The sequence below is a fragment of the Leptonychotes weddellii genome, chromosome 3 (assembly GCF_054177405.1).
Source record: "Leptonychotes weddellii isolate Sample4059 chromosome 3, ASM5417740v2, whole genome shotgun sequence".
In the NCBI taxonomy this organism is placed as follows: Eukaryota; Metazoa; Chordata; class Mammalia; order Carnivora; family Phocidae; genus Leptonychotes; species Leptonychotes weddellii.
The window spans coordinates 124,301,535-124,329,421 of NC_138371.1; the positions used below are offsets into that span (position 1 = coordinate 124,301,535).

At 44.1% G+C, this 27,887-nt stretch overlaps 1 protein-coding gene across 13 annotated transcripts in view; it reads left to right on the forward strand.

Moving 5' to 3' along the window:
- Positions 1-2,106: 2,106 nt before the first annotated feature.
- The window catches only part of RUBCNL (rubicon like autophagy enhancer), a 40,490-nt gene continuing 14,709 nt past the window's right edge, over positions 2,107-27,887 (forward strand). For 2 of the 13 annotated variants that reach the window (XR_014143763.1, XM_081814936.1), the window contains exons 1-9: positions 4,495-4,623; positions 10,675-10,810; positions 16,924-17,520; positions 20,762-20,844; positions 21,334-21,544; positions 24,806-24,907; positions 25,385-25,445; positions 25,916-26,048; positions 27,209-27,354. Coding sequence is in view for 12 of the 13 variants with exons in the window: in XM_081814936.1 (XP_081671062.1) it covers positions 17,016-17,520; positions 20,762-20,844; positions 21,334-21,544; positions 24,806-24,907; positions 25,385-25,445; positions 25,916-26,048; positions 27,209-27,354 (1,241 nt within the window). In the remaining variant the exon portion in view is untranslated. Of the gene's footprint in view, positions 2,259-4,494; positions 4,624-4,842; positions 5,431-10,674; positions 10,811-11,157; positions 11,874-12,535; positions 12,992-15,147; positions 15,325-16,923; positions 17,521-18,041; positions 18,137-18,201; positions 18,320-20,761; positions 20,845-21,333; positions 21,545-24,805; positions 24,908-25,384; positions 25,446-25,915; positions 26,049-27,208; positions 27,355-27,887 lie in introns of those variants that run through there. The other 11 variants (XM_081814928.1, XM_081814927.1, XM_081814930.1 and 8 more) reach the window with 11 other exon arrangements.

Genomic DNA, 27,887 nt, shown 5'->3' on the forward strand with positions numbered 1-27,887 from the left:
TTGGAACATGTGAATGGTCCAGGATAATCTCATCTCAAAGTCAGTTGATCAGCAACCTTAATTCTATCTGCAACCTACATTCCCCTTTGCCATGTAACATGACATAATTACAGGTTCTGGGGATTAGGATATGGATGTCTTTGGAGGACCATTACTCTCCCTTTTACAACTCCCTGGAGTTGATTTAATTTAATTTGACCAAACTCACTGGAGATTACTATGTAAGGAGGAATGATAATTTATTACTATTTACTATGAAAAATATAACTTTGGGGGAGTAGAGTAGGTGGGAATACCCATGGTGGCTGGTCAGCACCTTCCTTCCGTGGAGGCGAATTGATACAGAAAATCTACTTTTACATAGAAGCCAGCATGGAGAGCATGAACTTAGAGCATCAATGGCCTAATGGCTGGTGAAATGAATCAAGAAGAGAGAGGTTCTACTTGCCCAGCTAAGGGCATCTTCAAAGAGGAAAAGTGGGAACTGTGTACTGAGGAGAGGAGGAGGGAGACTAGGGACAAGGTTTACTGATTATCTGTCAGACTGAGGGCACATGCCCTTCATCTTGTCATCTCCACTGGAACAGGCTGACCCTGGGGGTCAGGGTGTGCCTGAGGCGGCGAGGTTGTGTGTCTGGTACTCCTGGTTGACTGGAAGCAAACAACATTGTCACCAGAGTCCACAGGCCTTTTGCTTGTTACAAAAGGAACAATGGGCCTGAAAGGGATTTGCTTGCCCCCACAAGAGGAAACCAAGACTTCATTACGCAGCGCCCCCCCTACTCCCCCCCCCCTCGGGAATGTGTCCTTCAACCAGTCAATCTGGAAGGAACTGATCAGTGCTAGTGAGGTTAGTCTGCATGAGAAGTAAGTCCCCGCCTTCCTCCCAGAGGAAAGTGATCTTGCTGGAAATAATCTTTCCTTTGTTTTTGACTTCCTTGTCCCACCCCTGTTCTGCCTTTAAAAACCTCAGAGCTCCCTTCTGTTAGCAGGAGGGGCTGCTGCCTGATCGATGAATCATTGAATCAAGTCAATTTGATCTTTAAATGTACTCAGTTAAATTTTATTTGTTTGTTTTTTTCATCTGTTTTAGCTTCCTTTCTCTCTGAAAGGTTAAGAGCCTCTTGCAGGACATGGCATTTCTGAATATGCCCCCAAGCTACCTTTCACCGGCAGAAGCAAGTAGTAAAATGGCAGGATTACTCTTCCTTCTGAATGACGAGTGCAACAACCCCAAAGCTAGGCCCTGTCACCCCTAAAGGAAAGCAAAATGAGGCAAGACAAAATTCAAGAGAAGAGTTTCCAGGGGCAGAAGCCATCTCTAAGCATATTGCTTTCACTTGGGCTTTTACTCCAAAGAAGTATTACATCATGATAACAGATCTTAAATACATATATGTAATATATATACTTATTTATAATATGTATTTATAATATAGCATATATTATATTTAACTTATATAATATATTACATATGTAACATTATAATACATATATTTTCAATATATATTTACATGCATGTATATACAGATGCACATACATATATACTTCATTATGGTAAAATATACATAGCATAAAATTTATTATTTCAACTATTTGTAGGTATACAATTCAGTGCCATTAAGTACATTTACAATAATGTGCAACCATCACAACTATCCATCTCCAGAACTTTCTTCTCATCCCAAACAGACACTCTACCCATAAAACACAAATTCCCCATTTCTCCTCCTCTAGGCCCTAGTAACCTCTATTCTATTTTTGGTCTCAATGAATTTGCCTATTTAGGTTCCTCATGTAAGTGAGGAACATACAAATTTGTCGTCTTGTGGATAACGGATGTTTCCAGCAGACAGAAAAGAGGAAAAGAACGAGAAACAAGCCAAATGCAGCTTCCCTGGGTTCTTTCACTCCCTGTCGCATGTGTTGACTTCTCTGCCATCGCAGGATCAGGATCATCCCTCCTTCCCTGAATGTCCGTCATGATGTCAATAGGCTCCTTTTCGTAGCTGATTATGCCGTTCATCTCATTTCCTTCCTGTTTTGCACAGAGACTGAGTTCTCCTTTGCTGACTTCATTTGCTGAGCTCAAAAACTGGGTCGGATCCCTGCTTATGGCACAAATCACTTCTTGTGAAGTCTGGCTGGGTTGGGGCAGGCAGCTGCCAGGCCTCCAGTCTCCTATGAGGCTGTCTTGGCCACAGTGGAGCCTGTGTGTGACCAGTGGGTGCTGGGCACGAGCCTGACCAGCTGAAGTGGTGAGTTCCTGATGCTCTCACTGCCCTTGGGCCCTGGGGCATGGAGGGTACTGTGACCTGGAAGATGACCTTCCCTGTGAAAAAGAAAAGCAGCCTCTGCTTTTCCCCAAGTGGTTTTTGGCTGGTAATTATTAGTGACTTTCTCAGAATTGAACAATTGCTTAGGCAGTCTTAGAAAACCCATCCTCAGCATTGAGTACTTGGGAAATTCTATTTCCAGAATTCTAATCCCAGAGGGGACACTAGGTTTCCAGTGAATATTTCTTATTTGAAAAAAATCTGTCCTTGAACTTTCTTTCTGAGTTGTAGAGATACTCTTCCAGAATGTGGGCCTCCTTTATCTGTGATTGGTGAATGTGTATGTTCAAGTTTATAGGATGTCCACATAACAGGGCATAGGCCGGCCTATTTACCTATTGGTAAAGATGATTTCAAAGTGACTTCAAAGGGAACCGACCAAATCTTACCATCTTGGTCTAAAACCTCCTAGTGCCTTTACAAGAAGGCTTTTCTGATCTTGGACTTGTCCAGGCTACCACCTAGTACAGTTTGTTTTTGTATTTTGAGGGTTTTTTTGACTAGCAGACTGACTGATTTACTTTGCATGATATTCTTTCTCTCTACTTCCTCTTGATTCTTCTCTTTTAAATATTCCTGGGAAAGGCTCTTGCTTTGCCCCTCAAGTTCATTATTTTTCTGTGTCTTGCTAGTAGCATGGTGGAAAATGGACATAAGGTTTGGTGTTAGAGACACTGGTCTTTAAAGCCTGACTGTACTTTACTAGCTCTGTGACCTTGGGCAAGTAACTTAACCTCTTTAAGACACAGATTTCTCCTTTGTGAAATGGAAGCAGATGATTTGTTATTCTCAGGAATGTTGATGGATAGCTCAAAATAATGTGGGAAAGTACCTGGTACATAGGAGAGCAGCACACATTTACAACCTTCCCCTCCCTCCCTCCCTTCCTTTCTGTTTAAGGTAAGTGCTTCCCAGTCTGCCTTCAGCCTATCTGAATTCCTGAGACAGAACCCCAAAAGTCCAGAGTCCTTTCAGGTCTAAGCGGCTCTAGGCTCCACACAGACTGTGTTCAACAAAAGTGGGGTGATTGACAGCTAGTATAACAACCGGCTTTGATACTGGATCCCACTGTCTTCTGAGGGAGCAGCGACTATCCGGAGCCGCCCCTTAGCCACTCCACTCTAGGCTGTGCCAGGGAGAGGGTGTTCGGAGGGGGTGTTCCAGAGAGACATCCAGCACATAAAGGCCAACATACCTGTGACCTGGTGCCACAACCTGGAAGTGACACAAGACAAAGGCAAGGAACCACGGGGGGGGGGGGGGTGCGATGAGGTTGGTTTTACCCTGCAGAAGGGATTCTTTTAAGTAATCCCAGACAGGCTCACCTGCCTGTTGTTATGGGGACAGGTAACTCTGAGATTCTTTCCCCACTCCGCTGCTGGAGTGCGTTGAAGCTCCCTAGGGGCGAAGGGACATCGCGCACTCTGCCCTAGTAAACTAAGTCAGGGCTTAGGTTTCTAGTTACGAAAACGTTCTGTTTTGGTTGGCAGCTTCTCCCCAGCAGCCACCTAGATCTGGATGCCACCTGTAGCATGGCTGTGACTGAACTGCAAACCCTCGCTTCTAGAGTACAAGGTGACGATTACGTGGGACGGAATCCAGGGAAGTCCTCGGAGCCGGGCTCCGCGTGGAGCAGCCAGCTGAGGTCACGCTCCGGATAAGTTTTAGGTCCCCGCTGGGCGTGCAGATTTCTATGCAGACTAATCCCAATTACTCAGGAGGACCGTTCCCCATTTCAGGCAGTTGCATGGATGCAAATACCGCCGCTTGGGGCGTCTGGGGCCGGGAATGCGTTGTCCTCCAGGTCTGCGTTTTTCTCCGGGTTTCAACCCCTGACAGCGCGCTTGCGTCTGGGCCCCCAGCGAGGGCAGGGGGTGATTTCGGGAAGGAACCCGGGGAGAGCTGAGCACGGCTGCTCCCGGCTGCCCCAGCCCACGTCACCCAGGGCTCGGAGGTGGGGGCCTGGGGCACGGCCGCCTAGGGTGGAGGAGCGCGGGCGCCCAAGCTCGTGCCGGCTCGCGTCCTCCGCATCTCCCAGCAGGCAGCCGGCTCGGGGGCTGCGCTTCGCTTCCCCGGGGGCCTTCTCGGATTGCGGCGGTAGCCCGGGATTCCGACGGGGCGGGGAGGGGGGTGGTGGTGGTGGCGTGGCAGCGTCAGGGCGCCGCGTCCCCCTCGGCGCTCCCCCTTTCCGCCGCGGTGGCGCGCGCTGACCTGGCACCGCCGCCGCGAGCCGCGCGGACCCACGCGAGCCGGGAGCCGACGCGGTGCGCTCACCTGGCGAGCCGAGGTGAGGCGGCCCGGGCTGGGGGCGCGACGGGAGCCCGAGGTGGGGGCACGCCGGCAGGGGGAGGCTGTCGGAGCGGTGGGGGTGCGAGGGGTGCCCGAGGTAGGGGCTCGCCGGCGGGGCGAGGCTGCTGGAGAGGTGAGGTGGTGCGAGGGGCGCCGGGGAGGCTTGCGGGAGCCCGGGGCCGTGCGGGGGCTGGGCAGTGCCGAGGCCCCTGGGTGAACGTAGGAAGGGGCTCCTCTGCGGGGGTGGAGGATTTTTATGGAACTTGCAAGAGCGAGGGCCCCTGTGCTCCGCTTGGATGCGGAAGGCTCAGGAGCGGGACCTCCGGGCACTTTATCGCTTGGCGACTCTCAGGGAGCACAAAGCCTGCGCCCTGCGTGGACCCAGGCGCTGTGTTCCGGACGCGATGGCTTTTCTCGGTTCCCCAAAAGCGCGCCCACAGATGGCGAAGGCCCGCGGAGGATCTCCTCCCCAACACCGAAGCTTGGATATCTGGTGACAAAAGCCAAACTTTTTGGTACTTCACCGAGCTAGGTTAGAGCGTGAGAGCGCGGCATATGGGGTGGTCGAGCGCCCGTTGTGAAGTCCACCTGCTGAGATTGCAGCGGGGAAAGCGGAATTGCTGCATTTCACCCCCACCCCCTCCAGCCTGCCTGTCGCCGCGCGGTGAGGTTTGCCACCCCCCCTCCTGCGACTACTGATGCTGTCAGCTTGGAGAATGTGGAAAACCTTCGGAAGAGGGGTTATTCAGCCCTAAATGGGAATTAAGACTAACAAGAAGGGGTATATTCCATAACTGTGCTTACGGTATGATTGCAGTGGAACTTGGAAGGATCTTTGAATTGAAGATGTGGTGGGAAAGCTCGAAGGGCTGAGGGTCGGCAAATTTGGGTTTCATAGACTCTGTCCTAAGGCCGAATAGCAGGAAGGTTTTGGCAAGTCAAGAAACCTCGTTGAACCTCAGTATGCCTGTGTGAGAAGTGGGGGGATAATCCCTGGCCCACCTCCCACTGGATGGTTTGGAAGGAGGGAGGGTGTTTTGAAAAGTATGAAGTGTGGTTTCTATAAATTAAGATTATCACCACACTGCTGCTCACACCTCCCTCCTGGCCACCAGCAGAACCTCCTTTGGAGCAGAATTAAGGCAGCACCATCCGGGTAGTGTGGGCATTTTCCTGCTTCCCTGTCCAAAATGTCGCAATGTGTCTGTTTCTCGGGGTGTTGCTGCAATTCCTCTTCCCAGCGCTACTACCTGACACGGCGCATCACAGTGTGCCATCAGGGGGTCAGGGGACAGGAACTTTGCCTTCCGCATCTTCTTTAGGGCTTGAGGGAGATGCTAAGAAAGTTGAGGAAAATTGGTAGTGGCCAGTGGCGGGGGGGGGGGGGGGGGCGGGGGGCGGGTTTCATTATTTGACATGCTCTTCATGAGACCATTTAACTCTGAAAACATTGTTGGCTTTCTGAAGTTGGAGTTCTTGTTTTCTGATTGGGGAAGACTCTGTCAGAGCCAAGGATAAATATGCAAGAATAAGCATTTTTCATTCGAATGATCTTTAGAGGAAGATAGTAAAGAGCTAAAGAAAGAGTACCATTGCTTGCTAACAGGTTTTCCCCACCTGTCTGAGGGCACACCAATAATAGCATTGCCAAATTTAAATAGTTTCCCTTGTTACTAAATTTAGATTCATGTTTCTAATATGGAAAGGAAAGAGTCACAAGGTTGGGTGGTGTTACTGTTACAATTTAAGCAGTTCTTTTTAAATAAGCATGTCCAACCTTCCAGCCATTATAAACATGAGCAATCCTAATGCCTGTATGTTATATTGTATATATCTTTTCTAAAAAGATAAATAAGGTGAGCATGTCAATGTCACCAAACTCTCTGATTGGTTTTTCATTTTAATTAAAAGGAGTTGAGAGGTGACTCATTTATGAAGTTGGGAAATAAAACTAGCTCTCCTTAGTTGTGCTGTTGTATACTGAACTGTAAGTTTTTATTAAATAACACTGATGGTGATGATAAAGCTAACTTTTATTGAATATTGTGTGCCAGACTGAGAATTCATTTAGTTCTCACAACAATCTGTAAAGAAACTGAAGCACAGAGAGGTTAAGTGCCTTACCCAAGGTCACACAGCTAGTAAGTGAGGTATTTCTCAGATTGACATAAAAATTATATTTGATTGGGACCCTGGTGTTTTTTTATTAACTTCTGCACTGTGTTTTATCCCATACATACAGGCAGCATGACGGTGAGATTGGGGTTCAGGAGCAAGGTTCCATGTCCCAGTGCTGAGCTTGCTGTTGAGTTGCTGTGTGGTCTTCACTTTACTTCCTTTTCCTGGGCCTCAGTTTTCTCATCCATAAAATAGTCATAATTATCCTATATTGAATGAATGTTTTATTTCTCACTGGAACATGAAGCGTGAACTGTGAAAGAGAAACACTTCCATTATGTAAAAGGAAGTTTCAGAGGCAAGTGTTTTTGTCATCCTCAATGTAGGCTGGAAAATGACAAAGGAGAAAAAGCCGAAATAATCTACACACTTAAATGTGATCTGCCCAACAATTAATGTTTGGAAATTACTTTAAGAAAATACTTTAGTTCTGTTCTTGGATCCTTAGTTTTACACTTATTAAAAGAGATAAATGTAAATTAGACCTCAAAGTTTTGGGGGGGCAGGTCAGGTTGAAAAGCACTCAGGACCAGCAGATGCTTTTGTCTTCTTGATTTCAGGAGCTGAAGACTGGAGGGCGGGGTGGCCTTAAACTCTTCCACATTCTTTTATTTCAGCAATCTGTAGTGGGTCAGAAAACAACTGTCCAGGAAATACATGTAACGTACTTCCCTATTCTCTCCTTCTTTATTTGGAGATTTTTCTTAGAAGCCAGCTCAAGGGATGGCTATTTTAAATATGGTAGGTCAGGAGAGTTGAACTTTTGTTTATGCACATTTTAAGGGTATTTTAAGCAATATGGCTGTCGTCGAATCATTTGAACTGTCCTATGACATATATAAAATGTGTTTTTTGTTTGTTGGTTTTGGTCTCATTCTTAGTTTAAACTCTTGGTCCCTGTGGAGATTTGGGCCCAGGGAGGTAAGCATAAGCATGTCACTGATATTGCCGGCAGCCCCTTCGTGCTTGATCAGTTTTGATATTCTGGAGAGATGTTTGGATCTGTGAGATTTAAAGGTCCTTCCTTTATCCCTGTGCTGTCACAGGTAAGAATGTGAACTTGGGAGCAAGACTGCCTGGATGTAAAACACTCCAGTTACAAGCGGTGCCTCGGGTTCTAGTGTTGTTATATCTACTTCATAGATTGTTAGAAGGATCAAGTGCGTGTGAGTGTAGAAAATCTAGAACAGTGTCAGACACATAGTAAATGCCATGTGTTAGTTATGAACTGATAACGATGGCTAAGATAATAGAAGAAGAGTGCTCTGGGAAAAAAAAAATAGGGCAGTAAACGAGGATAGCGTACACCTTAGGGATGCAGTTTTAAAAAGGGTGATGAGGAAATTCTCATTCCAAAGGGAAATTTGAATAAAGAAGGGAGTGCAAGTAGAAGAGTATAGAGGGGTGTAGGGGTGCAGAAGGGTATAGAGGTGTAGGGATGGAGAGGTACTAGGGAAGGTCAGAGAGGTAACTCAGGGATACATGGACAGACATAGCAGTGTCGACATTTTTTCTTTTTTTTAATTTAAAAAATTTTTATTTCATTTTATTATTTTTTTAATTTAAATTCAGTTAATTAACATATAATGTATTATTTGTTCCAGAGGTAGAGTTCAGTGATTCATCAGTCTTATATAATACCCAGTGCTCATTAGATCCCATGCCCTCCTTAATGTCCGTCACCCAGTTACCTCATCCCCCCACCCCCATCCCCTCCAGCAACCCTCAGTTTGTTTCCTATGATTAAGAGTCTCTTATGGTTTGTCTCCCTCTGTGGTTTAATCTTGTTTTATTTTTTCCTCTCTTCCCCTATGATCCTCTGTTTTGTTTCTTAAATTCCACATGTCAGTGAGATCATATGATAATTGTCTTTCTCTGATTGACTTATTTTGCTTAGCATAATACCCTCTAGTTCCATCCACATTGTTGCAAATGGCAAGATTTCATTTTTTTTGATGGCTGCATAATATTCCTGTGTGTGTGTATCACATCTTTATCCATTTATCTGTCAATGGAATTTTTCTTTTTTTTTAATTTGTTTTTTTCAACTTTTTTTTTGAGAGAGAGAGAGAGGGCACACATGTATGCAAGGTAGGGGTTGGGGGACAGGCAGAGGGAGAGAGAGAATTTCAGACAGACTCCAGGCCCAGTGTGGAGCCTGGCCTGGGGCTCGATCTCACGACCCTGGGCTCCATCTCACAACCCTGAGATCACGACCTCAGCCAAAATCAAAAGTTAGATGCTTAACTGACTGAGCACCCAGGCGCCCCTACTTTTGTTTTTATTTTTTGTTTTTTTACTTTTACCTAGGGAGTTTGCTTATGGAAAATTTCAAACTTAAAAGTAGAGGGACTATCTCCCACTCTACCTGCTTGTGTTCCCTCTCTCGCTGTCTCTCTCGCCATTAAAAAATAAATAAAAAATCTGGAAAAAAAAAAGTAGAGGGAATAGTACATGTACCCTCTTCCCATTTTCAACAATTATCAAATTATCAACATGACCAATTGGCTTTCATCCATATCCCCGGCTGGCACTTCCTACTGGATTATTTTAAAGCAGATGTCAGAAATTCCATCAATGATTTCTACATACGTCTGTATATATTTCTCAAAGATAGGCTCTTAATCACACAGAAGCACAATACTTAACTGTGTTGACTTTGTTTCCCATCTATAAATTGGGACCAGCAGAACCTCCCTTACAGCCCTGGCCTGAAGATGAATGAGGGTGGATGCCTGGACTGCCCTGTAGGGTCCGGCAACTGGTGCCCAGGTGTTGGTTGCCATCATGCTCATGATGTTGTAAAGACAACATCTTTGTTGTTGTCAACAGACAACCAGCCCTTGGTTTTTGTTTTTTTCTCTTTTCTTTTTCCAGATAATTCAGTTGTGGCAATTTCACTTCCACTTCCCCTCTCTTCTCCGTACCGACTTTAGGCACCTATATTCTGTATTCCCTTTATCTATGCTCCATTTCCCCCTTAGCTTTCAGCACCTGTGTTTGCAGCCTGACTTACAGCCGGAGCTCTTCTGAACCCTCGACCCTGGAGCCCGTGCGATTCAAGCACTCTCTAGGCTTCCTATGCCTTTTTGAAGGGAGATGGGAACTTCTTCCCATTTCATTTTTTTGGACAGCATTATTGAGATAGAGATAGAATTCACATAACATACAATCCAGCCATTTAAAGCGTACAGTTCAGTGGCACCTGGATGGCTAAGTTGGTGAAGACTCCGACTCTTGGTTTCAGCTCAGGTTGTGATCTCAGGGTCGTGGGATCGAGCCCCACCTCAGGCTCCACGCTCAGCTTGGGGTCTGCTTGGGATTCTCTGTCCCTCTGCCTCTGCCCCTCCCTCCTCCTGCTCAAATAAATAAATCTTTAAAAAAAATGCACTTTTAAAGTGTACAGTTCAGTGGTTTTAGTATATTCACAGATACGTGTCATCCTTTCCACAGTTGATTTTAGAACATTTAGATCCTCAAAAAGGTACCCTGTACCCTTTAGTTATCACTCTTTATGTTCTTATTCTCTCTCCTTCCCCCGAAATACCACTAATCTATGTTCTGTCTCTATGGATTTCCCTATTCTGGACATTTCATAAAAAAACATCTATCAATATGAAATATCTTTTGTGACTGGTTGTTTCACTTAGTATAATGTTTTCAGGGCTCACCCACACTGCAGCATGTCTTAATACATGACTTCTAATTGTGGCCAAATAATACTGCATTCTCTGGTGGTCACACACTTTGCTTACCCATCCATCAGTTGATGGACATTTGGGTGGTTTCCACTTTTTGGCTATTGTGAATAATGCTGCCATTCACATTTGTGCATATGTGCTTGTGTGAACATCTGCTTTCATTCTCTCAGGTATATACCCGGGAGTGGAATTGCCAGGTCAAATGATAACTGTATGTTGAACCATTTGAGGAACTGCCAGACTGTTTTCTGACATGGATCCCCATTTTATTTTACTCAAACATGGGAACCTCGCCATCATTCAAGGGTAGGTACCTACCCTTACTTTGCGTAAATGTTTGTATTAATATTTTTGTAAGTCTTATTCAGTTGTCTAATATTCATAGATATGTAATTTTTTATTCATTATTGTTTTTATATAGAGAAGGTTTTACTTATTTGAGTGGTGGTATATAACTTTAGGATACAAGATGATTTATTGGAAAGGAAGAACAGACTGCTATTTTCATGAATTTTTAAGTTACACAATATATTAGAATAGCTGTGCACATATAAGGTTTATAAATAAATAGTCCCATACTGGAGATGTATGTACAATGATTTTGTTTGTTTTTTTATAAATAGGTATAATCATAAAATTCCGGGCATGGTGTTCTAAAAACATGGAATCAAATATAGTGGTGTGGTTTTTAATCCTTTGTTTTGTGACAGATCTCATGGGAGAATTCTTAAAATTACTTTGCCAATGAAATTGCAATTATCCTAATATTTATGGCATACATAAATATCAGTGGAAGGAGCTTTGGATCAGGTGTCAGACTTGTTTTTTGTTCTACTTCCGGTAGTTATTCATGCTGAGACTTTGGACAAGTCCCGTAACATTCTTTATTTCAGTTCCCAGATCAGCATACAAAACCTGAAATATTTCATGTTATCATCATGTAGAATGAGAGTGGTAAGTGTGACATACGCAGTGACCACAGGAAGTTAGTCATCTGTGTATCTTGGGCAACCTTGCAATTTTCTTAGGCAAAATATCTATGTTCCTTGGTCTTTGCCTTTGTTGGGTCTTCCCCTTCTCACTACACCCATTTGTCATAATTGCTTTCTGTCCTTCCTCTGGGTTCTTTTGACAGCAGACCTTCAAAATTAGGGGTCATTTCAAAGGTCAAGTTGGTTGGAGAGGAGTCCGTGCAATGCATTGTTTCCTTCCTGGTGCTTCTCGTGCCAGAACACAGAGTTCAGCATGTGTTGTGGTGAAATTGCAGCTGTGTGCAAATGGCGGTTTACTCCGATTCCTGGACGCTTTGCGGAAGCTGTGGAGTCACTTGATTGGGCATCTTAATGGTTTCTCTTTGACAAATTATCGTGTGAGTCTGTCGCCATCCTTTGGGGATGTGAGTCTGTTTAAAGTCAAAGCTTGAAGGGAAGTAGATACGGAAAGATGGGAAGAGGACTGGGGAACTGCGTTAACCCCAAATAGCTGACACTCTGTCTGTTCACTTGCATTTGTTTATTATTGAGCACGCTCAGGAAGCCACCCGAAAATCGGCATAAATGAATTTTATCTTTCACTTCAACTCTTATTTGTGATTTCTATTCTCTAACTTCCTTTATTCTAAGGAAGTGGTTGACAGAAATTTTAGGTCGTGATCTCCAGTTTCTTCTAAAGGGTGACATCTATTCTAGACTTTCTTTCTTGGGAAACAGAAATAACCAACAGAGCCATACTTAGGTACTGTTTGTTCGTTCATTCTTTCATTCATTTTATTCACACTTGAAGGATGTATTTGCTGAGCACCTATTATGTGCCCCTGTTCTACGTTCTGGGGACAAAATCGTGTCCAGGTAGAATTTTTTTAAGAAGTTACCCTCAGAGATTTTACATTCTAGAGGATGTTAATCTTTGAGATTAAATAAGATGGGGATTCGTGCTAAGGAGTAAGAAGAAAACTAGAGGTGGGTGGGGGAGAGGAATTCATGGCTGAGGCAGTTGCCATGACTTATATGGGGGGACCATGGAGCCATTGCTGAGAAGGTAACATTTAAGATGAGTCTTTAATGCTCCCAGTAATGTATTCTGTCAGTAGTTCGTGCTGGGGCAGAGAAAATCTGAAACCCTAAATCTGACCTGCTTGTGCCTATTCATAAGATTGTTAGGGGTCTTAGCAGCTAAAAGCTGCTCTTCTGCCATCAAAGTGCTGGCCGGTTATGATCTGAAAGACTTTTGTGAGGTCACTATAGAGGTCATGGTGGCTCATGCCCAACTGAGTTGTCCACAGTACTCTGGCTCTGAGGTTGCCCTCGTGATGCAGTCCTTCTCGACAGAACCACTGACTTTGAGGACCAGAGACCCATCCAGAATGACTTGGTTGGGGGGGTGGTCCAGGAGTCTCTCTTTTGTCTAGGACCGTTGCTCCTGCATATATGTTAACCAGTAATCTGGCCCGTGCTCACCCTCAATAGGAAAATCTCGATAGAAATGACGGTAAGCTTTGCAATTTGATTTCTCTTCCTTTAAAATGTTTTTGGAAATTGATTTTATCTTTGTATCTAAGCCTCTTTGATTCCCCATTTATGATAGTCGGGAACATTTTGGGAAGACGCCAGCCATCACTTAGGCCCATATTACCTCCTGCTTATCAGCACTGAAATGTATGAATGTGTAAGGTTAGTCACCATGTCCCCTCTACCAGAACATAAACTACTGGAGGAATCATGGAGCTTATTTTACTCCGGTGCTTCCAGAATAAAAGCCATGCCAGTCAAGTAGTAGATGCTCAGTAAATATTTGTTTAGTCGAATAATTAACAAACTACAAGCAAGGTGACAATGAGCAATGCAATGATAGGATGGTATCTCATGAATTATCTGTTGCCCCAAAGATCAAGCAATGGAGATGTTGACCTTGGGGACCAGGGCCTGGACTTTGTTTTGAATCATAACTCTCCCCTGAGAGCCTCCCTCTCAGAGAAACTCATGCTCCTTAATGACTGTCCAACCCTCCTCATCATCCTCTCTCTGCCACTACTCAGCTGGGTCCTTAGACATGGCTTTGAATCTCTACGGGCCTATTCCAGCTCTAACATGTTCTCATTGTATAACCCAGAAAAGCCAACGCCTGCTGTTTATTTGTGTGAAACAAGAACATCTTTCTAGAAGGAAATGGAGCAAGCACCTGTTCTGAAATTACTTTTGAGAAGAAAGTCTGTTTTGTTCAGTGCAGTTAAGTCAATTCCATATCTGGAAGGCTCATAAACAACATCATTCTTTTTGAACTAAAAAACACAGAGATCACTGCTACTTACCATTGGTTAGAGGCTGTGCATTTTTATGTGATTTCACATCTATACGTATCTCCCCCACACAAGAACAGCTATGACATGTAGGGAATTGAGCGTAAAACATGACTCATAGCTTCATTCTCTTAGAAATACTGATGTTATCAGGAACTACGGACTCAGAACTAAAATTGGAACTTGTAAGAGAAGAGATCTAGTGGGAGAAAATCAACAAAAAGCAACACAAAGATGTTCATTGCTGTATGTTTTATAATAGTGAAAAACTGAAAATAAATTTCCGTCAATAGGAGTCTGGCTAAGTAAATTTTGATACATTTATACTATAGAAAATGGTAAGATAGTGAAGAGTGATAAGCACCCTCAAGACCTTGTTGAGAGAAAAAGAAAGTTCATTATAGATTCTGTCCAGTATGAGCCCATGTGTATGGGTCCCCTCTTCTGATCTGACATATGTATGTTAACTCATAGGAAGAGGTTAGAAGGGATAAAGTGGTTACCAGTGTCATTTCTGGGCATGAGGTGGGATTGGCGGGTTTGGGCCCATGTGTGTGTTTCACTCGCTCTAGGCTTCTGTGTTTTGGGCATTCCATAAAAACACAGTCGTGGTTCCCATTTGTAATGATGACACCCAAAATTATTGGAGAGGAGAAGATGGGCGACGAGAAATCGGGGCACCAGGTGGATGTGAGGTTTGGAGAAGGAAGACGAAGCACTTCAGATGAATTCTGGCAGTCGCCACCATAGCCTGTGATACTTGGTGGGCAGTGATTTGGAGCTTATGCAGTACTGTGCAGTATTATGTGTATCTTATCTATGTGTATGTGTCACTTCAAAAGGTTTGACCTAGAAAGAAAGGCCCCCAAATCAAGAAAACCCAAGGAATTGTGGTACAGTTTTCCCATGTACCTTCCTTTGGTCTATTTGTAAGTGTTGGGTGAGAAAAATGTCCTATCTTTAGGAAACATGGATTCACTTCTATCCCTGTATGAATAATTCTGCCAGAGTAACAGAACAGGTGTATCTATCACAGAAATCTTCTCTCTAGCTCATGACACTATTTCCATTTTGTTGGATTTGCTCATTCAGTCCATAAGTTTGTTGAGCCCCCATAGGTGGCTCTGCATCTGGCTGAGAACAGACAAGGTCCCTGCTCTCATGGACTTATAGGGAGGGGGTGGAGGGGAATGACAGTGAAGAGGTAAAAAATATATCAGGAAGTGAGGCGACTATAATGAAAATTAAGCAAGATGATGTGATAGTGAGTAACTGGGGAACTACTTTAAGAGAGGTAGTTAGGAAAGACTTCTTTGAGGAAGTAATTTATAAACCAAAGCATGCAACAAGGCAGAAAGGAGCCAGACGTACAATCAGTTGGGGGAAGAGCGGTCCAGGCGGAGCACCATTAGGGTGGGCAAGAGCCCGTGGGACGTAAGAGTTTGCCGTGTGATCGGGACTTATTGGGGGTGGACAGAGATAAGTGAGCGTGGTCTGCACTCTCATGTCATGCCTTAAGGACAAGGTAAGGATTTTGGATTTTATTCCAGATTCGATGGGATGGGGGTGGGTTGGTGATTAGGGGACTGACATCTGATGTAGGCTTATAAAAGATCTTTGCGTACCTCTTGATTACAAGTTGTCAAGAGTAGAAGCAGGGAGACCCACTGGGCAGATGGAAGGAGAAGATGGATGGGAGAAGATGGCAGTTTAGATGAGGGTGGTAGCTATGGATATGAACTTGCTAATGGATTAAAGATGGAGAGCTACAGAAAGATAGGATCAGAGATCACTTCTAGATTTTGGGTTTCAGCAACTGGGAGGTATGTTTCCTGGGATGGGAAAACCAGGGAGGAGCAGATTTGAGGGAAATTAGGGTCTGTTTGGATGTGTTAGTTTGCGATGTCCCTTGGATGAAGGTCAGAAAGGCAGTAAGATATGCTAGTCTGTGGTCCCAGGGGAGGTCAGGAGCAGGGATCCAGGTGGGAGCCATCTGTATACATAACACTAGTATTTAAAACACTGAAACTGACTCCAGAGTCTCAGCTCACCACCTTGTACCTCTGTTCTCCACCATTTCTTTAAGCTAAGCTCACCTAAGCCGACTGCTTCCATCTCTAGGCCTTCCCCTTGCTGACCTCACTTTTGCTGTTGAAGGTTGCCTTGAGCCTCACAGGGTGAAGGACAGTGGGAGCAGTAGGACACACGCTGGGCCTGTGATTATGGTGACCAGAGTGCTTCCCCTTGGAGTAGCTCTCGACATTTTAATCATGACTTATTTACTAGAGCCAAACACTGAGCTTAAATGTGAGCAAACTGGGACAGACGCCTGGGTGGCTCAGTCGATTAGGCAGCCGACTCTTGATTTCGGCTCAGGTCATGATCTCAGGGTTGTGAGATCAAGCCCTGTATCGGGCTCCATGCTGGGAATGGAGTCTTTTAAGATTCTCTCTCTCCCTGTGTCCCCTCTCCTTCTCTCTTTCTGTCTAAAAAAAAAAAAGAAAAAGAAAAGAAAAGATAAACCCTAGATTCACAATGTGTTCTTTAGATATTATAAGCTAATCACAGATTTCTATACCTATTATAATTCAGTATTATAATCTAAATTACATGAAACAAAGTTTTTAGTGCTAGTGGTTGTCCTCAATTTCACATACCACTTGTCTACTTTGTTGAAATACAAACACAGACTAAATAGGAACAAGAAACTAAGAAACTGCGAAAATGTGTCTTTACTTCCCAATGGTATTCCCATTTGGGGTTTGACATTTAATTTTATTGGAATAATGCACCGCTGCCTTACACTTTAATCTGTTTTATCAACAGTATGCATATATGACTTTATCCTTAAAAAAAGCAATCTTCAGTTATCTTTATGCCTTGAAAACCCTTTCCTGTCCCAAAGTCATGCCTCCTGTATCTGCTGCTAGTTGTATTGCTGATTGATTGATTGATTGATTGATCTGTTTGTTTAGTTATTTCTTGTAAATCCAAGTGGAATTTACTGTATTGTACAGGGTGAAGTACAAACTTATTTATTTTTTGTTTCTTCTCCTCAAAAGATTTTGGAGTTAAAAATATGACTGCGTTCTTATTTATCTTGAATGATTTTTGCTCATTGCAGATAAGCTGTCTGGCCCCCGGCTGGCCTCCTGGTGAGTTCAAGGCCCTAATCCAGTAGCACAGCGGAACTCACACCACCCTGAGCCTGGGAAGATGGTGTCACAGTCTACAGGCCGGCAGGATTCTCCCGTGGACTCGTGGGAAAGGGACGGCAATGACCCTGGCGACATTGATGGTTCTCCCAGCCTCCTGGACACTGACCAGTCCCCTTGCCACTCAGACGTCAGGTTCATGAGGCACAAAGCTTCCTGGATTAACCCCCAGTGTGAGCAGCAACAGCTGCAGGATTTGCCCCCTCGGGGGCCGACAAGGGGGTACAGTGGGAGCCACTTTGGAGGGAACACCGCCTCTCCCCTCGGCCCCTCACCATTGTCTCTTGGGGACTCCACGGTGGAGACATCACTGTCGAAGGATCCTGCAGACTCTGCCCAGGGCTCAGGTGACAAGAGCGGCGACCTCTCTTTTACCTCCACAGAAGAGCAGGCGGTGCTCCTAGGACACTCTCCTCAGATGTCTCTGTTCACAAGCTCCTTTCCTGGTCCTGAAGCTGACCATGCTTTGCTGCAGCCTTCCCAGCTGACAGCTTCCACCGATGAAGGTAACTCCCGTCGGGAATTTACCTCATTCCCGTCTGTTCCCATGCTGGCCTTGGTCTACAGCCTGTCTTACTGGCTTCCTCATGAGAAAAAAGTCATGCCTTTCCACTTTGATCAGAGGCCGGTGCATTAGCTCATTTACTATTATTGTCCCCGGCCAAGCTACCCGGATGATCACACTGGGTAAAATCAGGTATTTCCATTCTTCGATTGCAAGGAGGTGCCATCTTTGCTCAGCTCAGCTGATAATCAATGCCATCTTTGAGCTGGTGTGTGCCTTCAGGAGCTTCCAGCTCATGAAGTTGCCTGCAAGAGAGAGGATTGGGGGCGCTCTCAATTCAGTGTGGTGGGAGAAAGTGTTTCCAGACAGAGTGGGCTCCATTTTACACAAGTACTTTCCTAGGAGATAAACTCACCTCACCTCTCCCTGAATGGCGTGTGACTAGAAAATAGTAAGATTTAAAAATAGTAATCACAATTCCCCCAAAGACTATACAAAACCTTTTTTTTTTTTTTATTAAAGCCAGGGCTCCCATTGCTATGAAGTAATGCACATATTCTTAAAAACCTGGAATTCCTAAAATAAGATAATGCATGCAAAATGCCGCTCAAGAGTCAGTAAGTTATCTGTTACTGTTACAATTTGTGACATTCTAATTTTTTAAAAAATATTCATTATGTTATATTCACTGCATTAATTTATATTTCTCTTAGAACCCTAGTTCAGATAATCAATGAAGTTCTTTTCTTTCAAAACAATTTGAAAGCTGCCTGCCTGCCTGTGTGTGTGTCTGTATGTAGGTATTTATTTATTTCTTACTAGCAACAACCAGTCCTCCCTCTTCCCTAAATTATGGGGTTTATTTGTTCTATTGGAAAAACTTTGGAAAAGTCGAAGATGATGACAATCTTTAACATATTATTCATAGCTTAAGAATAGCAGATTTTGGGGGCTCCTGGGTGGCTCAGTGGTTAAGTGTCTGCCTTTGGCTCAGGTCATGATCCCAGGGTCCTGGAATCGAGCCCCACATCGGGCTCCCAGCTCAGCTCCCTCTCCCTCTGCCTCTCGCCCTGCTTGTGCTCTCTCTCTCTAACAAAGAAATAAAATCTTAAAAAAAAACAGTTCACCAGGGGCGGCTGGGTGGCTCAGTCGTTAAGTGTCTGCCTTCAGCTCAGGTCATGATCCCAGGGTCCTGGGATCAAGCCCCACATCGGGCTCCCTGCTCTGCGGGAAGCCTGCTTCTCCCTCTCCCACTCCCCCTGCTTGTGTTCCCTCTCTCGCTGTGTATCTCTCTGTGTCAAATAAATAAGTAAAAATCTTAAAAAAAAAAAAAAAGAATAGCAGATTTTGGACAATCTTAAAATGGGCTAGTTTTGAAATAAGAACCAAATTTGAGCAAAATGACACACTCTACAGCAAGTGGTTCTGCAATTTAAAATTATCCTGTAGCTTTGTCTTTCTCCCAGAAAGAAAACAGGTACCCCAGGCCCTTTTGTCCTAAGCCAGTAACCCCCAGCAATTTCTCTAAGTTCCTCCTTTAAAAACTACTCCATCTTAAACTTGGTAGGAGGATGCAGCCCATGGGATTAAAAAAAGAAGTCCCCAGCGATCTGGTCTTTCTTTGCTGTGGGACAGCATTGCAGAGAATAGGCATTTGCCTCTAAGACAAGGGATTTTTCCTGTGACTGCTTCGTCCCAATGACAGCAGCATGGTATTCCTTTTCTAGATAATATGGTAGAAGAAGAGCCACCCACCCACTCCCCCAGCCTAGAAACATTTCCTGAGGCCCCAAGAAACAAATCCACGGATTCTTTTGCTTGCAGAGGACTTACTCATTTATAGAGCACACTCACATTCCTGGTCTCCTTCAATCTCCTAATAGCTCCCTATCCCAGTGTGAAGGATGAGGACATTTCAATGCAGAGGCCCAGCCAGCGGGTGTAGAGAGAGCTAGAACTGGAATCCACAGTTTGACTCTTCTCTGTCCCTTTTTGTCTATACTCGGGGTCCAAAAACTATGACCTGTGGGCCAACTCCGGCTGGCCTCCTGATGTTACAAATACAGCGCTGTGCATGTTGCTCACAGCACCTCCCTCACCCCAGTGGCAGAACTGCGTAGTTGCAACAGACGGCCCCTCAGATCCTACAGTATTTACTTCCCAGTCCTTTTCAGAAAAAGTTTGCCCGCCCCTGATGGCTGCTGAAGCTCAGAGATTCAAGGTTCTTCATGGAACAGTCACTTTCTTGAAGAAGAGGCAAGGGATTGGGCGATCCTGCTTGCATCGCTCTTCGTCACCCTGAGAGCTATATGATCCTGAAACCATCTGTAGCATTTTGGTCTAATTTGAACAACTCAGCTCTTGGGGCTCTCACGGAAATGTTTTGCCTTAAATGCTGCAAGAAGAAATCACATGACCAGAGTCGTTTTGTTTTGATGGTGTTCGCTGCCAGTAATGGAGTGGTTTTGGGATGGGGGGCAGCATGGATGAGTCAGCTGAATCTACCCTCTGCAGTTTCTTCTAGTTTTTGTCGGCAGGAAGACCATTTTAGAGAAGCAATGCTGGCCTTTTTCAGACAGGTTTAGTTCTGTAAACAAGAAGTTTCGGGGGTCGCCTGGGTGGCTCAGTTGGTTAAGCGTCTGCCTTCGGCTCAGGTGATGATCCTGGGGTCCTGGGATAGAGTCCCTCATCGGGCTCCTTGCTCAGCGGGGAGTCTGCTTCTCCCTCTGACCCTCCCCCCCCCATGCTCTCTCTCTCTCTCATTCTTTCTTTCAAATAAAAAAAAATCTTTTTAAAAAATTTAAAAAAGAAGAAGTTTTGGGTCGGTTGCAGTGCATGGGAGAAGAGATCCCATAATTCTTATGGCCCTGCTTCTAGACTATTCTTTCTCATGCTTCTCCATCTCCTTTAGGTAGTTTCCATGATCCTCTTCTCCTTCTACCCTCTTCACCTCATCGGTCTCCTCCATTCCATTGGCTCTCCCATCCCTTCTCTGAGGATTCCTCCCAAGTTGCTCCAATAGGTTTTTGTAGAAATGACCCCCATTAAGGCAATGTCTGCAAAGCCTAACACCAGAAGGATCTGTCTTCTTCTGGCATCCTAATTTATTCTAGAATTGTGCTAATTCAAAAACAAACAAACACCCTACAATATTTAAAAGCCACTTCCCAGCATTGTTTTGTTTTCTTAGGGAATCTTTGAACTTTTTTTTCTCCGTTTTTAATAACTTGCTGCATTGGCAGGTGCTGTTCAAGTCAGTGGAAGAACCACTTTTTCGAATTCCTTCTCTCCAGAGGTATTTCTACTCCCAGTCGATGTTGAAAAGGTGAACACAGCTTCTTTTTTCTTTTTTTAAAACCACAGAGAATGTTGATTCCTTGGATGGTGCTGTTGTGATTTAAATCTGGAAACTAAACTTGATGAAGCCTGGCGGATAGGTGGTTGCATTTCAGCCTCTGGCAGGAGCACTGAGCTAAGAAGGACTCTGAGTCAGTGCCTGTGCGTGGCTGGGAAGTTTTCCATGACTGATGCCTGATGTCTGCCCCTGGGCCACCACCAACCTGGGGTCTCATATCACGAGAAATTCAACTTGGGGTATCTGTTGGTCGCAGTGGAGTAAATTTTATGTGTCTGGGAGATATGGGCTATACTTCATATAATGACCTGTGAGCACTCAGTTAAGTGAACATTTATATTTCTATGGATTAACTCCACTTAAATACAGCTTCTTGATTTTTCAATCCAGTACACCCTCAATGAAAAACAGTCGACTATGCTTGTGAGTATTTTAACAGGTACTTTTTTTTTCCTGCAGGAAAACGCCCACTTCTATGTTGCAGATATGATTATAGCAGCAATGGAGAAAATTAAGTGCACCATCCTGAGTCAACAGCACACAGAGCACTGGGGTGTGGAAGAAGCCAGTGGGGCGCTCGGGAATGACCACGCTGACTCTGAAGTCACCTTTTACACCAATGTAAAGCAAGAATCTGGGTCTTCCAATTCTTCTGACAGTGGCTATGAAGGCAAGTGGGGCAAATCAGAGAAACTTTATGCTGTGTTCTCCACTTACATCTCTTTTCCTGTCACATCCCAAAGTAGATCTTCAAATCCTTTGTCTAAAACTTTCTAAAACTTCCTGAATAACCTGCTGCACAGCTCAACCCCGTCTTGCAGGACCCCGGGTCCACTTTCCCAGGGAAGAGCGCATGAGGGGGCCTGCTTTGATTGGGTGTCCCCAACTGGTCAGCCAGCCATGGCCAGGGGAGCGAGGGAATGTGATTGGATCATCGTCCCCCTGAGGCCACCAGTGGGGAGAAAAGAAATGATTCCTATTTCAGTATCCCATTTCTGTGCTTTATCTTTGAGTCTTTCTTTTTTGTGTGTCTGTTTTTTGGCCCCATTCCTAGTGAACAAGTCATCCCTGACTTCTGAGTAATAATGACACATCCCCTCCATCCGTTCCCTATCCACCTTTGACCTGGACCATCACACTAGCCTCTGGCCAGTCATTCTGTAAGAAGTGCCTTTAGGTCCTCAAGACACATGTGCTGCTTTAATTTTCTCTTTACTTGCAGCCTCTTCCCCTCATCGATCCCACACACATCTGTCTTCCTAGAACAACTTCTACTCCTCTAAAATGGCCTGCTGAGATTGCTCCATATTTGATTCTGGGATTTTTAGCCTTGTGGGATACAGCTTCCCAACAGGCATCTCCTGATCTATGTTGTACCGTGGGCTTTAGTTACACGAGCCTAGTAAACTTGCCCACAGACATTTCTCCCAAGCCTCTGCCTCCCACCCTTTGCTTTGGCTAGGCTCCCTGGAATGCTGGGTCCCCAGGAACTTCACATCAGTTCCTTGATTCTTCTCATTCTTTGCAAGCAGTCCCCCTCCACCAGCACTGTGACATGCTCCCAGGTTGCATCACAGGGCCAGGGCACCATTCATGTGGAATGAAGCCTAAGTTGTGCTCCAGAATGCTCTATGATTGTCTGCGTGCATGCGTCACTCCCTCCTGGAGTTGTGCAGCATGGGGGCTTGCCTTCTTAAGGCCCATGGCATGCAGTTGTGTCTTCTCATGGTTATGTGTGTCTGTGTCTCAGCTCCCTTACGAGGTTTTAAACTCTTTGATGGATAAGCATTTGTCTCATTTGAATTTGCCTTCAGCATAAGCCTTGCCAGAAATAGTATTTTAGAGATATTTGTTGAATGGCTGAGTGGAAGCTCATGTCTAGCGGAAATTTTTTTTAAAGATTTTATTTGAGAGAGAGAGAGTGAGCATGAGCAGGGGGAGCATGGCAGAAGGAGAAGCAGACTCCCCGCTGAGCAGGGAGCCTGGTGACATGCAGGACTCCATCCCAGGACCCCAGGATCATGACCTGAGCTGAAGGCAGACGCTTAACTGACTGAGCCACCCAGGTGCCCCTGAATATTTTTAATATGAATATAAATATGTTAAATGAAATTTTAAAATATTTCTACCACCCCAATAAAAATATGCATTTTTTAATCACATATCTCTCTTGTGACATTTCTCGTGGTGGATATTACTCCTTTGAGGTAGGTCAGCATACTTTAAGTTACAGGTTGGTCTTGAGAGCTTTTAAAAAACAAACAAAAAGAATAGAAAGTATCAGCATTCAACTCACTTAGAAGGAGCCGTGCTTCCTGGAACTTTTTTTTTTGAATCAGTGAAATATATTTTTGTGTTTGTACTGAGTTGCAATGCGAATGTATGTTATTGTGGATCGTGGTCAAAAGAGGGCGGGGAAATACAGAGGTGGGTGAGGTTGCCCTATCATACCCAGGAGGAAACCAAAGCTGAGAAGTTGATTGTCCACAGTCACCCAGCTAGGATGGGGCAGTGTTGTTGGGGTTTTTTAAATTTTTTTTTAAGATTTATTTATTCATCTTAGAGAGAGAGCACTTGTGGATGAGCAGGAGGGGCAGAAGGAGAGGGAGAGAGAATCCCAAGCAGACCCTGCACTGAGCACCGGAGCTGGATGCAGGGCTTGATCCCAGGACCTGAGATCATGACCTGAGCTGAAACCAAGGGTCGAGTGAGATGCTTAACTGACTGCACCACCCAGGCAGTGCGGTTTTAAATCCTGGCCAGTTCCCTGTGAAGCGATTTCATGTAACCTCTGCATGACCTTGAGTACAGTTTCATTGTGATTACATACTCGTATTAATTAATAATATGATTACATTATATTAACAGTATTTCATATCCAGTTTGCCAAGTTGCTACAGTTTTCACATTTTTCCGTGATGGTATTTCTGGAGTTAATAACATGATTTGCGATATCAATTTACTATTATTTGGCATGTAGGTAGCTTTCAGTATTTTAATATTTTAAATGGACTGCAGCTAGCTCCTTCTGATCAAAGCCTGACTTTTTCACCTTTTTTTTTTTTTCTTTTTAATGACATTCTTAGGATAATTCCCCAGGCTAGCTTTCAGGATAGAAAAACATGGATATATTTGTAGTAGTTTCCTTAGGTTGCTGTAACAAAACACCACAAACTGGGTGGCTGAAAACAACAGAAAATGTATTTTCTCTCAGTTGTGGAGGCCAGAAGTCAACAATGAAGTTGTTGGAAGGGTTGGTTCTTTCTGGAGGCTCTGCGGGAGAACCTGTTCCATGGCTTCTGGTGGTTACCGCCGGTCCCTGGTGTTTCTTGGCTTGTAGACACATCACTCCTGTCTCTGCCTCTGTCTTCACGTGGCCTTCTCTGGATGTCAGTGTCTGTGTCCAAATTTCCCTCTTTATAATATAACCAGTCATAATGGATTTAGGGCTCACCCTGAACCTATATAACCTAAGCTTAACGATCATATCTAATTCCTCAAGACCCTAATTCCAAATAAGGTCACATTCACAGGTTCTGGGTGGATATGAATTTTGGGGGGACACCTTTAACCTAGTACAATGTTTATGTCACCTCTACTCTTTGACTCACCGTGAAGCTGATTTTCACCCTCTTTCATTTTTTTAAAACTTTGTATTATGGAAAATTTCGAACACACATAAAAGTAGGCAGCTTACTCTTATGAACCCCCTCATCATCATAGATCCTCATCCGTCTGTTTCATGTAATCACAGTGAATGGAAGAACAACACAAAAATAGCTCCCTGCATTTTTTAATTCTTAAAGCTGGATTTTTAAACTCTTTGGATGTAAACTCTTGGCCCATTTTATTTCCTGGTTTCTAATTAGTTGGCTGTGACAGGTTTTCTTTTTCTTCTTGTTGGTGAAACCCCCTTCATTTCCTTTTCTAGGTTGTGCGGTGCTACAGGGCAGCCCCGTGGCTGGGACACCCACTTACTGTGATGTGCTGAAAGAAGCCTGTAAATGTGACTTCGATGACTTTGTTATCATAGGTAAGATTTGGAAACTCACCAGCGATGGCTCGTACTTCCCCTCCCCCACACACATATGGACACGCATCCCATGCGGTACCACGTTATAATGGCTTTCAAAGAAACTTCTCCCAAGATCAGATTATGTCAGATTAAAAAAAAAAAAAAAAGATGTTCTTATTCCAAATGTCTTCATAATCAATCTCTCATCTCACTTGTAGAATTGAATGCAAAAGCAGATACTCATTATAGTCTGAGATCTGTTTGGCCTCTCAATTAAATTTTGGTGGAATTTCAGGTGAGTGTATTTTGAAATCCCATCTTTGGTCATTAGCTGTAGTCTTGTAATAGAAACCCAAAGAACCTGAAGTATGGAGATGCTGAAGAACTAGTTCTTTCTGAGATGCAGGGATTTATTTTTGTGTTCTTATAGAATTGAGTGTGAGTTAGTAAAACAGACTGAAATACTTTAATACCTTTTCTTTGATTTACTTGCAGAACTTGGTGAGTTTAGCAGCATCACAGAAACCTGTGGATGTTCCTGCAGCTCCTCTAAGAGGTATCTCTCCTCCGTGTCCACCTGCCCCTAGACCCCTGGGCCATCACCTCCGATATATATATATATATATATATATATATATATATATATAGTGTTTAAAGGCCTTTGTATACATTCTAATTTAATCAGGCTGGGTGGTTTTTAACCCCATTTTTATAAATGTGGAAACTGAGGCTCAGACTAAATGTGCCTCAGGACATAATGCTGTTAAATGAGCAGAGATAGGACTTGAACTCAGGTCTTCGGGCTCCAAATCCAGTGCTCGTTTTACCACATTTCCCAGTCTTGGTACCCTCCATAAATAAAAGGGGCTGTGTTGAGTAAGACAGCCAGTGGGTGGGTGGTGCATGCTCCCTCATGTGACACCTCTTCTGAGTTTTTGGAGTGGGAAGGATGATTGAAAACATGAAGACTCATAACATACTCCTCACGAATGTAGTTTTCCACTTTTTGCATCTCTTACCTTTCAGTGTCATTTATGAGCCAGACTTCAGTTCTGCTGAGCTAATAGCCAAAGAGTTGTACCGAGTATTCCAGAAGCGCTGGATGTTGTCAGATGTTAATCATCAACTGGCAGATTCTCTAAATGCTGCTGGCTCGATAGTAAGTATCAAAATGAGTTGGCCTTGAATTGAAAGTTCCTAAACTCTCGTCTTTCCTGCTGTTCACTTCAGACATTTATGCATTTCTTTGTATGGTCACTGGGTGTTGGGGGAGACATGAAATGAAGGATGAATCTGACATTTATTGAGTGTTGATTATGCGCCAGGGAATCCAGCATTTCACATTTTCATCATCAGTATCCTCTTAAGTAGATGCTGTCGTTATGTTTACTTTAAAGTGTTAGTTCCAGCCTCTCGGCAGGGCTGGTCAGTGGAAAAGCAGGAGTCATGCCCATCCTGGTCCCTTGTAGACACACCGCCCTCTGACAGCGCACATCCCACTGCGGGGAGAGAACTTCGCGGCAAAGCTAACCTAGGGGTAGGAATAAAGCACTCTGCAAGTGCAGAGAAGGGGTGTTTAATTTTATCAGGGGACTTGAGAAGGCCAATTGGAGATCTCAGGACTTGAAAACGGTAGCAGGTAGAAACACATGGAAGGGGAGCTTGGCAAAGGGCAGCAGGAGTAAAAGTGATGGGGGCGGGGCGGTGGTGGTGGTGTGTGGTATGTTTATTGAGCAGGGTGGCTTGGTGTGGTTGATAACGTGTGTTTTTGTGTATCCGTGTTGAGCTTCCTGGGAGATTAGGTTTGAAGGATTGGTCACATTGTGGAGGACATAGAATGCTACTTTGAGGAGTTTGCATGTTAAATGCAAACAGGAAAGTTGAATGGGTCAGAGGGAAGCCACTGGACATTTTTAAGCAGGGGAATGATCTTAAAAGAGCAGTTTCGGGGGAAGTCTGACAACAGCTGGGGGTTCTGGTGGGCAGCATCTGGCAGCCTGTGGACTAAGAGCAGTAAGGCTTCTGCTGTGAATAAAAGCATTCCGGTCACAATGACCTACTATTTACAGTAATCTGAAGTCTGGAAACAAATGAACTCCCCAAAATACTAAGAAAAGTGATTTCAGCTGGATGGTGTTTCAAGCAAGTCTTCTGCAGATGGCTTTAGATACAGGGAGGGCTCCTTTCGTTCAGTTGAAAGCAGTTTTAATTTTTCATGGCAAATTTTAATGCTGGAAACACATTTGAATGTTCTTTTTCTTTCAGTTCCTGAAATATGCTTGTTTAGGTTGCTCTGCAATCCTCTTCTGTGTTATGCAGGTAGTGAATGAAGAGCGGGTCCAAAAAGACTTTGAATCCAGTGTGGATGTCGTTCAGGAAATTACCCTTAAGTCGAAGATCAGAGGGGCTGAAGACTGGGAGCCCCCCAGATTTCAAATCATATTTAATGTTCATCCACCACTCAAGTAAGTCTGGGTTGTTATGTGGGCCTCCAGTCCAGGTAACAAGGTGTGCTGGGTCCCACCTCTTTGTGGAAGTAGGTGAAGGGAAGAAAATTACACACCGAGGGATGAAGGAAAATTTGTTTTAGGAATAAGGAAAGTTGGGCATATTTTTCTGAGTTAGCTTCTTAGCTCCCTGTTTATCATGGGTTTTGGGGGGCTCTGTAAGTTTGACAAGTTGAGAATTTAACTATTTCCTTAATTATGTACATTACATAGCAATTGAAAATTAAGTAGGTTTAAAGGGGATTTTTTTTAAGTGGCTAATATTGAACCTTAAAAATCATAAACAATAATTTTAAAAGACCACTCTATTCACCAGTACAATGTGAAAGAAAAATCAATGGATAATTTTTTTTAAAAGGGAAACTCTAATCCTGAGGAGGGCTCCTAATAGTTAAAAAATGCAACAGGATGCAAATAAAAATACCTTTGTTCTCTAAGAAGTAACAAAATCCTGAAAGACAAAACGACAAAAGAGGATGCAAAAGAAAAAA